This window comes from Hirundo rustica, chromosome Z (genome assembly GCF_015227805.2).
Source record: "Hirundo rustica isolate bHirRus1 chromosome Z, bHirRus1.pri.v3, whole genome shotgun sequence".
In the NCBI taxonomy this organism is placed as follows: domain Eukaryota; kingdom Metazoa; phylum Chordata; class Aves; order Passeriformes; family Hirundinidae; genus Hirundo; species Hirundo rustica.
This window is the reverse complement of record NC_053488.1, coordinates 70969488-70982497: the sequence shown is the minus strand read 5'-3', so window position 1 is coordinate 70982497 and position 13010 is coordinate 70969488. Positions and strand designations below refer to the sequence as shown.

The window sequence follows — 13010 nt, the reverse complement described above, 5'->3', positions numbered from 1 at the left end:
GCTGAACCTGTCATCATGTGATATACAGAATTCCCATTTGGTCAGTTTGGGTCAGCTGTCCTAGCTGTGTGCTCTCCTGACCTCTTGCCTACCCCTGGCCTCCTTGCTGGCTAAAAGAATAGGAAAAAACTTTGACATTGTGCAGGAATAGCAAAAACACTGTTGTAGCTACAAATCCAAAAGACAGCACTATTTGGGCTGGTATGAAGAAAATTAACTTCATCCCAGTCATGCCCAGTACAATCTTCACCCTTTGTTTCATACCATTTGTATCATGCCTAGGTCTTACACTACCCAGTACAAGACATTTTTCTCTTTTCTTTCCCCTGTCATCACTACTTTCCATTCACTTCAGTGCTTTTTGCTTTCTAGTGCTTTTTTGCTTACTACTAGTGCTAGTCCTCTTCCTCTATTTGCTGGTTGAAATCCTGCTTCTTAATTATCTCCTAAATTAATCACACTGTTTCTTTCTCCAGGTGAAACAGCAGAATAATTTAAAGTTCAGTCAAAACACTAAGGGATCTCTAGTACAATAATGGGCAAAGTTGCTGCATGGAAACTTTTGCTGAATCCTTGATTTCAATGATCTGGTATATATATTATGTATGGGGATTACAGTCAAGTTGCCTAGTTTAACACTTAGGAGAAATGCATACTAGTGAGGGTTGTGCTTAGATACTTGAGGACGCAGCTGTTGCAAAATTTAAAATAGGTGAGTCAAAAGACTGTAAAATGCAAGCCTTTGAGAGCAACCCAGATTGAGCAGTGTTTTCCGTGAGAACTTCCCTGGAAATATGAAAAACTTTCTGTCAAATTTCAAGTCCTCATTTCTGAAAATGTCAAATGCCTGAAGTTCTCAGTGAAAATACAGTGCTGAAGAAGATAAAAAAATAGGTAAAATTGTGAGTGGGTGTGTTTCTATGTGTCTCCATGTCTATTCCCTATCTTGCTTTGGAAATAAGTCTGAACTGTTTTTCCATCATACAGACTTTGAGGTAAACAGTCATTTTAAAAGATCTCAACTGCATGACTTAGTTTGGTGGAGAAATGAGTGACAAGAAACAAGGCCTTAGGTTGTCTCATGCTTCTCCTTAGCTACAGGTAGCAGTACCTGTTCTTCCTTCTATTGATACCACGGCTTCCTTCTCAAATCAGAAGATACGATTTTTGTGAAGGATCCCTCTACATGTTGAACATCTGTTACATGTGTGAGGTTTATAAAAATTTGCATTTGACAGATTTTCTTTTGCATCTGATGAACTGAAATACCTGTAAAATTACTTTTACAGCTCGAAATATCTGTGAATATTCCAGATGTGCAGGTGGCTGTTGATGCTGAAAGTCTTTCTTCTGCTTCTATCCAACCAGTAGTACAGAGGGAAGAAAAAGTAAGCTCCTCAACAACTGTAGGAATGTCTTTTGTTTGTTTCATTGGTCATACAAAATTATTTCAGCAGTCTCTTGTTGCCATGTCTGAATGGAACTGTAGCTTATTAGACTACTACCTGTCCCTCACAGATGTGCCACACAACTGTAGGAAAACTATATCAGTAAATATCGTTAGCCTTAAAACCAAGGTAACTTGTGAGCACAGAATTTACATGTAAGCATTAAATAAAAATTATGGAGTAATTTTACATAGAACTTTGATACTGTTTTTCTTTGTATTTAAGGAAACAGCCATACGTGAGACTCCAAATGTGGACAAAGGTAGATATAAAACATGTATTTCCGGTTAACTTGCTACCGATACATACATTTCTCCCTTTCTTAAAGTATGCTTCCAAAGGTGCCACCATCTTGGCTGAAAGCCTTAGCTGTGTCCTGCAGTGGGTCAGTTGGAACTGGCTGGGTCCAGGGCAGGCCTCTGCTGCCAACACCTTGCCACCTGTATCCAGTACACCATTAAAGGCAGTCATGTTGCTGCTCAGTGTTTTTAACAGTAGTTTGAATTTACTGGATGAGAATGGCTGCTTGTCTACAAGCATTTTGATCGATAAATAAGGTCAATTTAAAAAAATATGTACTTCACTGTATTGGTGGTAGTGTCAAATACATTTTGAATATGGGTAAGTGGATTTCTGCTTAATGTGCTTGTGACTTTTAATATGTGTGAACAACTTCACAGGAATTAACGATGGAAGCGCTGAAGCTGCTATGACTTTACTTGCAATGGGTGATCCAAATTTCCAGTTAAAAACAAGCACTGAAGGTATGATCTGATTTATGAGACAAAGCCTTGCTCTCGTGCTTTCTGGGTCCACCTAAGGAGGGATGGAGCAGTGGCTGCAAAGCTCTTCCACATGCTGCTGAATAGCAGGAAGTCAAGAATCTTTTATGCTTTTAGTCCTGTTGCATTGTAACACATAGTGCGTCCAAGCAATGCAGGTTGGCTGGAAAGAGGCGGGTACCCTACTGAATACTGCCAACTCTCTATCACTGCTAGAAAGTTGTTTCTGTGATCTGTTTTAGGAAGCACATATTTGAATTGATCTGGGCACATAAACTGGACAAAAGGAAGGGATCAAACTTAAATGACTGTAACTTTCAGTGCTCTTCTCAGACCTTTAATGTGAAGCATAGCCTTTTCATCCTAACTATGTACAATCTGAAAATACCTGGGTTTTTTACAGATTTTATGTAGCATTTATCTGCTTTCATACGCTGAATGTTAGTTTTTGTGTTCTTACTACAAAAACTGTTTCCTTAGGACTGTATTTATCTGGGATTTGTATTTGTGTCTTTACTAAAAACTTTGTTAAATGAGGCTTGAAGTTATATAGCTTTATATACATACCAAACCTGAGTGTTTTAAATGAAGTTTTCCCATTCTGTTTATTGTTATAACCAGAACAGACACATAGGTCACCTGCTCAAAATGATTTGGACACGGCTGATAGCCATGTAATTCATGCCTACTCCAAAGAAAATAGACCTTCTAGTCAATATTTGCTTGCTTCAGATACTTCTGTGAAGGAATTGCTGCTTTCTGAGGATGGAAACATTGATGTAGAGCATCAAATCACTGGCACAAGAATAAGTGTAGAAGAATGTTCAGAGATGGATGCTTCTGATACCAGGTTAAATTACTACATTTTCTTTAGTGAGAGAGACCCTCTGGCACTGCTTACTTTTGCTAGGTTCTTTCTGGCATTTTTATTGATTTGTAAGCAGCCTTGCTTTAGTTAAGGTTTCTCAGTTTATGTCATTTAGTATGCAATCTGCAAAAACTCCTCTCATGTCTTTCTTAGTACTTTCATGAAGTGTTTGTATTTAGTTTTGGGTATTTACAATTAGTTTTTCTCTCATTAAATTAAGTTTACCCAGGGAAGAGGGGGAGAAAAAAAATATGCTAATTAAGGGTGTACTGGTTCACTGTTAATTATCAAGCTCTTTCTTGCAGAGTTCTCTTAGCTAATCAGACCAAGGCAAATTGCTTAAGTGTCATTGCTGCTGTGGGGTGTAGATCAAAGATTCAGAGCAAAGGGATGGCAAGAAACCAGTTGATCTTCCATCATTTTATGGTTTTTAGTGATTGATCTTTTATAATTTTGCATTTGTGAACTACAAGACAGTTTAATGGGACACTTTTCCAGAGAAACATCTGCTGGTGGTCATGTATTGTTTGAAAGACTTGTTGATCACTTGAACAAACTGAGATTATACTCTTTGAAAAATCATAATCCAAGATAATTCGTTTTGCATCCAGTTTAATTATATTATTAAACCAGGACTTACTACCACATCATGTGTATTAGATTTCTGATCTTCTCTTGCTATTTAAACATCTCGATTGTTTTTTTAAATTCCTTTACATTAGAAATATACTAGGTTACAGCATACCTATCTGTTTCAATTCACAGATGATTTTTGTGTTCTTTTTTATCCTGCCAGATAGTTTTCTGTTTTCTCTGCCAGTTGCAGCCTGCATTTCAGGTCCTCATTGTCTGATCTACCCCATATCTCTTACATATTCTCTTCACTAACTGTCAAAAATCAAGGCTTCTATTGAAGACATTTTTCCTTTTACTTGCAGTGCTAGCTCTCTGCCTGTGGTGAATACTATGACAGTGACAGGAGGCCGACACCTGGAGCGTGAGCCAATCTCTGGAATATCAGTGTCCAGTGAAAACATAATGCAAGAAATACTTAATGCAAATTTGCTTGTGGAAAAACTAGAGCAAATTCAAACTGGTAAGCCTGTTTCTTATCCTAGGGCTCTAAAATGGTTATACAGTAGATTCACATCTATTCATGTAATGAAACAAAGCTGAAAGTCTTCACTTTCCATTCATGTTCACAGATGATATATTGCCATTGTAATGTAGGATTTGTTTGTGATATAGTGATAACCCATTTGTGATATAGTTTATACATAAGTGTAACTTTCAGTATAAAAATAAATTAAATTTGAATAGCAGGTATTGAGTTTTTTCTGCAGGTAATAAATTACCTGGAAAGCATTTCAATTACTGGGCTGTCAATTACAGAAATAAGTCTAATACAGTGTATTTTTTTCTATTATACTGTCTTTTCCTTCCATTAAAAGTAGAAGAGGAGAGAGAAAGAACTGGTTTTCTATTCTTAAAGGAGTTGCAAAAAAGGTAGTCTTCAAACTCTTAATTGTCTTCATACCACTCGCCAAATAGGAAAAGCAAGATGAGATATGCGTATGTGCCTTATTTATACAGGACACAAGTATACATGTGCACCTTCATATATATGAGTCTGTATAAACATACTACAGAACTTTAGTTTATACAAGATCATATGTAAAAAGTAATACAAATATGTATATACACCCACAGACTTTTGAGTCTGTGACATTATTTTGAGTCTGAGACATTATTTTAATTTTTATTCTTATAAAACTTAGATCCTACAACCCTGAGTGGTAACGCAGAAATACAGAAGCTGGAACCACAATCAATCAAACCAGCTGCAGATTATTCGTCAGTTCTTTATGACTTTGCAACTGGAAGTATGGAACTTACCAAGCAAGTAGATGAAACTAAGAGGTAGGAAGACTCATCATTTAATACTGACTTTATTCCTACTGTCTCTTAAAATATGCAGCTGAAGTTCAGGTGTGGTATGCAACTGTAATGGAAACAGTGTGCTCACAGACATTGGGTATGTTTATACAGGTAGTGTACAGTTTAGACTAAAGGTTTTTCTCCCTTGCATGTTGTGCTGCAGCTTTTGGAGATAGAACGTTTACTTTTGTTTGCTATTTCAGAACTTAGTAATTACCTTGCTGCTTAACTGTCTTTCATGACACTGCAAGGAAATGCCAAGGAGTTGATTCATTTAGAAATGTTACTGAGCTTATAAGGCTTCCTGCTTGGTTGTACTTTTCAGTACGAATATCTCTATTAGTGGAGTTACAGAGGCCTTTCCTTGAAATTCTTCATGTAGATTTGTTCAAAGAATTATGCATTCTGTTTAGTACAACAATGTAGTTTTTAAACTTTGTTTGCTTTGTTTCCATGTAATTACATAGGGTTCATATTAAATACATTCTAGTACAAAATTTAGTGTATGCACAGGGGTTCTTCATTTGGTTTCAAATTAACTAGATATATACCTTGCAGAACAGAAAAGCAGATAAGAGATGCTTTTGGAAATTCGGGAGATTTAAGACATCTAACTGCATCACCAAAACCTGAAAAATCACACCTTGGACTAGAAGATTGTCCAAATCTGAGTTCTGTGGATGAACTGTCTGAGCAAAATCCTTGTCCTCTTGAGCACCATATAGGTACAGTCAACTTTACTCAGGTAAAGAACAAGAACTTATAACAATTCAGAAGTGCCCAGATTCTGAAAGTCTATAAAGAAAGAGGTTTTCAGTACAAATGTACCCACCAGTTCTAAAGACCTGGTACTTCAGTTCGTAAATAAAACTTGCTTTTTCGCAAGGGCATATCCAGACAATCTTTCAGATAATCTTTGCAAACTCTGTTTAGAACATTTCAGTAATAAGTGATATCCATTAGCAAAATCATGAGAAATTTTTAAGACATCTTGATGGAAAAAGTTGCTGAGGATTTGTGTATCCATTCAGCGTGACCTTTTACTGTTATATTTGTTCACGTTAAAATGAAGTTAAAATGCTACTGCTTGGATGGAGAATGTTCATTGTCACTTTCATTTGCTTTATTTAAAACAAATTGCTGCACCCTTTGTTATGTACTTTCTCATTTATAAAAAAAAAAAAATTAAGAGCTTTACATGCATATTATTATATGACACAAATTTTGTATATTTTAACATATATTTATATACTCTGTATCATCGTGTATGTTGTCACAGACAAACAGTATGTCTTTGACATCCATTTCTTTGCAGTGGTTTGTGTGTCTGTGTTCTAGTATAAATGAGAGGTACCTTATTTCTTCATAAGAGAAAGGTTCATTCACAGTTCCGTCAGGGTTTTTAGTGTTGTTTTAGATCAGGGAGCGTGTAGTTACAGTGGAACAGCTGATGCATAGAAGCTTGTTTCCTGAGTGCATCAGGTTGCTGTGTCAAAGCTGATTTCATACTAAGACAACGTGCAAGAATGATGTTGCTCTTACAGGCCTGGCAGAGAGTATGAGAAAAGGCAGCTTGCAGTAGATTATTCCTGGTTTTAGCAAAGGGACAAGCCATGGAAGGGTAGGGATAGATGAACTGTAGAGCCTGGTGTTTTTCTTTGGCATTCAGTGGTTTGTTAAGGGTTGTAGGAATCTGCTTTCTTAGCGCCACTGAACAATTTTTCTTGTGAGTCATCTGTGACAGGGTTGTGCTGTAGGAAGTAAAAATTTATTTTGACAAACCATCAATACAGACAACAAGCTGCATATAAATTTTATATTTCCCCAGTGTTTCTTGCCTTGTCATTGTTAGGCAAATACTCTTCAGCCTACAACAGCTAGAAGTGAAAATTGACAAATGAAATAATGATGATGTGATTGGATTTTTTGGCTATTTAGCATTTGACATGCTTTGTTTCTTCCTGTTTCCTAGAGTAATTTCCAAGATTTATTAAGTTGTTTTATTTCAACTGTGTTGTTTCTAGAATGAAGCTTGTAATCAGGATGCTCAACAACATTGCATAAGGAGCACAGAAGAAACTTCAGGTATAATGTGCTAATATTTAGAGTTAGCAAAAGCCCGCATTTTTGAATCTTGCAGTTACTAAAAGATGAATTAAAACCCTAAAATTTTAATTTAAAAGAAATTGAAATTTTCATTGACATGATTAATCAATCTATTTCATTAACACAAATAATGATCCACAGCATAGTGTTATTCCCCTCCCTAGCCTCTTGTCTTTACATTTCATTAGCAGAAATGTAGACTTGGGAACTCTCTATATTTTGTTAACAGAAACTAGACTTGGGAACTACTTGAATAGCCCTTCATTAAGTTTAAATATTAAGATGGGAAACTTGTTCTATTTGCCCTATTATGAGCTCATGTTGCTTACTTTGTAGTAGGTATAGGAGTTCTTAGAGCCCTTTATGCACCTCTGACTCACCCATCAAAAACTGAACACGACAGAGGAAGAGAAACTGTAGTTTTCCACTGGTTTAGTGAGCTATAATTGCTCATAAAGTTAGCAGGGTGAATGCTGTTGTCAGAACTGTGCGAGTAGGAGGGCTGTACTGTGCAAGTGTGGAGCAGGAAGGAAGGAAGAAGAGGAAAAGTCTAAGACAATGAAAGTTCCTTCTTTAGTTGTACTGAGTCAACAGATTAATGCCTTACTGATCAGGTGTGATGAAATTTACAAAGGTGGTGTCTGCTCTTCCTTAGACAAATTGAAATGGTTGGTTTGGAACCACTACTTGTCTAACATATGGGATAGTCACAGTGATGGAAGCCAAGAATACTTACTTCACATGGAAACTGCAGTCCAAAGCTGTAACTTATGAGCTTGTGCAAAAGATTGGGCTAATATTTCTTCTTAGACATCTGTTGCTATGTTCTGTTATTGCAAGAATCTTGGGATGAGGCATCTTAAACCATATTCAATTAGATGAATGCAAGCAAGCTGAGGTTGGAATAAAAGCTTTACATCAAGAGTTGCCTGAAATAATGGAGTACCATTGTTGTTTCCTATCTTTTGAAAAGTTTACAAATGTTTATTCCTTAAATTCTAACAGATGGCAGCTGGCAGTTATCTATTAATGTCTGTTTGTTGGTTAAATAATCTATATTTTTCATCTATTAATGTCAAGACTATGCTTCACAAATCTTAATCTGCAGTGAGGAGAAAAATCCTGTGCTTAACTTCAAAACAGCAGACATCTGCCATTTAAAGAAGTAACTCTTAATACCTGAGAGTTGCAGTTAAAGACAGAGGACCATTTGACCACCATGACATGACATGCAAATTGCTCTTTAATGCCTGAACACCCATTTAAAATCTTCATCATTACTAGGCATTCTTAATATTCCTCATTCTGAATGGTAATCAGGATTCCTCTGCAGTGAATAAGCAGCTAGGAGATGACGATGCGTATCTCACCTGAAAAGACAAGAAGCTTATTGTCTCAAGAATATGACCAGTGCCTTTTTCCATGGAGTGCCTAAAATTTCAGTACTCCATGTAGGGAGGACATGAAGAGAACAGCACAATTGCATATTTGATTAATAGTTTTTTCTTAATTATTTCCCTGAAAAAATTATAGTAGTGAATGATGATCATAGATGTCCAGAGGAAGAACAGACATTCATTTTAACATTGGTGGAAATCCCAGCTGACGCAAAAGAGTTTGATGCATCTGCTGTGGTGGAACAAACTTCAGAACCAGTACTACCAGCCCCAATACTTATCAGCTCAATAAACGCAAGTGAAACAACTGTGGATGAAGTGGAGAGGTAAATAGCTTTATTTTTTATCAAAGTGAAACACTTCTTTTGTACTTTGATTGTTCTATGAATGTGCAGTACAGATTAGAACTTCTTAAAAGAAGAAATGCCAGAAGAAGTAATTTTGACGAACTGGTTAGAGAATGAAGAAAGTAAAGAGGGCTCTAATCCAATCTGAGGAAGATTCTATAGGTGTTCCATATTTAGTGTGTTAGTTAGCTGGGATTTTGGTGTCACCTTATTCTTAATTTATCCTTTAGAAAAAGGACATCCTTCTTGAAAAACATGATAAACAGTTGATGTAAATTCTTATGTCATTCTCTTGAGTTTGCTCTTTTTAAAAGGCAAACAAGATGAAAACACAAGCTAATTAAGTACTATAAAGAATAGTATTTGGTTTGTCTACTGCAATCCAAAAGGGTTTGAATTTCTTTTACAAAGAGTACTTCTGAATGCAGTGTATCAAAATTTTTGTGTCAATATTACAGTTGAATTAAATCCCTTCGTCAGTTTGGGAGAAAAAAACAAATCAAAGGAAAAAGACATTATGAAAAATGGAATTGTTGCAAAGTAGTAAAAAACCTGCAAACCCTAATAGTATACTAATGTAAGTCCTCAGATCATAAGTAGAGATGTGATGCAATTCTTCATAATTGTGGAGAATCCTGCCCTGTGATATCAGATGCTAATATAACTCCTTTATTGAAAGGATAGGTCTTTGAGTGAATGTTGGCTGCACATTGTAAGAATTCTAACTCCTGTGAAATACTGATGATAAACAGAATTGCTGACAAGCAGTTAGAGTACATGTTCTGTCTTGCTGTTCCTGTACTGCTTTACCATATTTTCCTAGTCTCTGCTGCTTCTCCGTATGTCTTATATATGTCTGTATGTCCTCTGAGATCTTACAGCATGTGGGGGTTCAACTGTGCAGATAAATAATCCCGTATTTTAGCATTTTGTAGGGCAGTTAATAAGTTGCCGTATTTTTGCATCATTTGAAAAGACCAAGTGGAGTTCAAACAGAACAGCTGAACTAGATTCAATATGACTAGAAAAACTAACTCTAGATAGCACAACAGATTATTTCTTGGTAGTAAATGGTACATTTGAAGTTAATATTGACATTAAGCAAGAAAGAGTACCACCATAGAGTCATATGTAATTTCCATACAGAAACCTTATACAAAGTAAGTTTTGGCATATTGTATTGTCACAATAATGACTTTATTTATATATATATGTGTGTGTGTGTATATGTGTGTGTGTATATATATATATGTATGTATATATGAACAGTATTGGATCCTTGACAACTGTAGCTGGTGAAGTTGCTGCACCTTTAAACAGCAGTATGGAAACCAAACAACCAGCTCAAAAATGGTTGGCTCCTGAGCTTGAAGAGAATGATTTTTCTCCTTCCAAGAAAGCTCCTGTTGCAGTGGAAGATAACCTGGAAACCACGTACAAGGTGAGATCATAATTTGGTGAGTTTTCATGCATGGGGTAGATGCATAACACAGAGCATTTTAATTATCTTTATTTTTTAATGGTGTCACTTGCTTAAATATGTACTGCCTATACAACTTAAAAGGAAAATCAACACCTATAGATTGCCTTTAATTTTTAAATCTACAACGGGTTTGGGGTGTTATTTATTATTAGGGTTTTTTGAGAATCTGTAGGCTCTCAGGTTTTTTTAATTAGACTTCCTAGTAGACAGACTGGTAATATATCTTACTTGGTTCATTCTGCATTGCCCTTATGACAATGGCATTGTGGGAGAGGAAAGTCTGGGGGCATATTGAATGACTGGCAAGTTGCCTAGGTTCACTGAATCATGTTTTGAATCTGCATTGTGTCTGTTACATGAAGAAGCTGTTAGATAGATATGTTCCTATTGATTCTTAGCATAGCAGGTAACTAGTTTCAAAGAGCAAGCTGCCAGTGAAAACAAGCCACCATCTTTCCAGCTTTCTCTGTGCTTTTTTACAATATGACCAAGTTTGTGGCAGCAAATACCATTGATCTTTGTAAGTGGGCTAAGGTTGTATAGTGTACCTTGGTGTAGGAATGAGTGGTAATTCCCCACGTGATTCAGAGAGCCATTCTAGGAAGGGATGGATAACAATCTTTTTCCTACTTTGATCTCTTATCTCAATATCCTTGTCTTGAGTAATTTGTCATAAGAACACCTTGAAAAGCCTGCTCAGGATGTGAGTTAAGTGATGAATGATGCTACACTGTCTTCTGTTATCAGTCCTCCTCTTAGAACTGTGCATGTGTGATATGAGTTTATCAACTTCATTGTCTCTTGTGTATTGAGAGCAATGAAAAAAACTTTTTTTTTTTTTCTTTTTTTAAATACAGGGTTATTCAATTAAAACCACAGATGTCCCAGTGGTAACTTCTGGTATGTACACTTAAACTTGTAAACCAAACTATAATGATCATAAACACATCACAACTTAATACTGGTTGTCATGCTAAATAGTTATGTCTGAGGCCATCTAATACAAAAGCAGAAACAAATTTTCCTGGTACTACACTAATACTACCATTCCTCGCTTTCTGCTATAAACTAGGTGTGCTAAATTACATAAATGTTGTTAATTTAATTATGGTTCTAAAAGCATTGCTGTAGCTAGTTTATTGGTGAAATTTGAGAAGTTTTTTTGGCTAAACATGTTATCTTCTCTTAAGCAAGTTTTCCACCTGTTAAAGAGCACTAATAATCAAAAGTATTAACTGGTATTTTAATCACACTCTGCCAAAAGAGTTTATTTTAGTTTCTGTTTTTACTAAAAAAGAATGTAATTGTTTAGGAGCTTAATCTGCCGCTGAAGAAACAAGAGATAAACAATGTAATATTCAATGTAATATTCATTAATCTGAGCCTGTGAAGGGTTTGGTGAACTATAATTTTGGTCCTGAAAAAGACTTGTAAGGGAAGTTGTAGAAGCTTAAACAGCTAGGTGACCAGACTAAGTTCTGTGGTGTGCTGTATAGGATGAGAAGGGGAAGAGTGTGCAGTAAAATTTAAAACCACACTTCTACCACCTTTTCCCCATAACATCTGTATGATCTTACAGGCTTTAAAAGTAGACCACAAACTTTTAATTCGTAGCAGTGGTGACTTATGAAAATAAATGGACAAATGAAACAACAAAAATTCAGCCATTCTATTGTAATGGTGGAAGCCATTTTCATACCATGCATTTTTTGGTCTCTTGTATTATCACTGCAGTCTTTGACTCTCAACTCCTTTTACAGGGAATCCTTTTCAAAAAATAGAGTCTTTGGCAAAGGAGGAAATACTTACTTCTGTATTGGTGTCTGAGTCTATGTCGCAACTGGCTGAGAGAAGCCAGCTTGAGACTTTGGAGAGTGTAGGGAAAGTACCACTTGAGAATCCAGCATCCAAAAAGGGCGAGGATGTTATGTCTAGATTAACCTCTAACAGAAATGCAGAAAGAAGTGGACAAGAAAAGCAGGAGTATGAGCATGAATGTGCACAGTTGGAAGATACTGGAAACCCAGCATCATCTTCAAAAACTCCATTACTCAGGTGTGCAATAATTTCAATAAAGTTTTGTCAACTTGGTCTGAAAAGAAGATCGTGTTTGTTGTTTACATCTTTTCACTACCATCAATTGTGACCTGCATGGCTAAGAGTTACAGTATCTATACTCTCCTGCAAATCAGAAAGGATCAAACTGTCTGCTTTGAAATTTGCATTATTTTACTCATTAAAGGAGTAGATCAACTGGAGGGCACTATTAACGTATCGTGTGTGTATTTAGACATGATAGATGCCTCTTGCCAGGCAAACATCCATTGGCTGTGATAGGAATTTAGGATAATTGGTTGTTTTCCATATGTAAGTCTCATGTTGTGAGATACATATATCTGTCTACTTGTTTTGGTGTTTGTCCTGGCAGTAAGATTTGTTACAGGTACAGCACACTGAATTTTTAGGACGAACTTAAGTCATTTCCCCAAAGGAGTTTCAATCTTGGCAGTTCAGAGGATATTCCTCTTACCTATCTGTTGACTTGATTTCTTAAATATACATTTCTGTACTGTTTTATAAATGTTTTCAGTTCCTGCTTTCTGTTGCTCCTGTGCTCAATTATTTTGATTGTAATACTCCA

The 13010-nt window shown here is 36.1% G+C and overlaps 1 protein-coding gene across 4 annotated transcripts in view; it reads left to right on the top strand.

Annotated features, from left to right (window-relative positions):
• BDP1 (B double prime 1, subunit of RNA polymerase III transcription initiation factor IIIB) overlaps window positions 1-13010 on the top strand; it is a 51533-nt gene that overhangs the window by 34803 nt on the left and 3720 nt on the right. For 3 of the 4 annotated variants that reach the window (XM_040089924.1, XM_040089925.1, XM_040089922.1), the window contains exons 29-40: window positions 1290-1388; window positions 1674-1710; window positions 2129-2212; window positions 2852-3080; window positions 4037-4194; window positions 4877-5018; window positions 5595-5781; window positions 7061-7121; window positions 8676-8865; window positions 10156-10327; window positions 11227-11269; window positions 12130-12424. In XM_040089924.1, the coding sequence (XP_039945858.1) occupies window positions 1290-1388; window positions 1674-1710; window positions 2129-2212; window positions 2852-3080; window positions 4037-4194; window positions 4877-5018; window positions 5595-5781; window positions 7061-7121; window positions 8676-8865; window positions 10156-10327; window positions 11227-11269; window positions 12130-12424 (1697 nt within the window). The remainder of the gene's footprint in view (window positions 1-1289; window positions 1389-1673; window positions 1711-2128; window positions 2213-2851; window positions 3081-4036; window positions 4195-4876; window positions 5019-5594; window positions 5782-7060; window positions 7122-8675; window positions 8866-10155; window positions 10328-11226; window positions 11270-12129; window positions 12425-13010) is intronic. The other variant, XM_040089926.1, reaches the window with a different exon arrangement.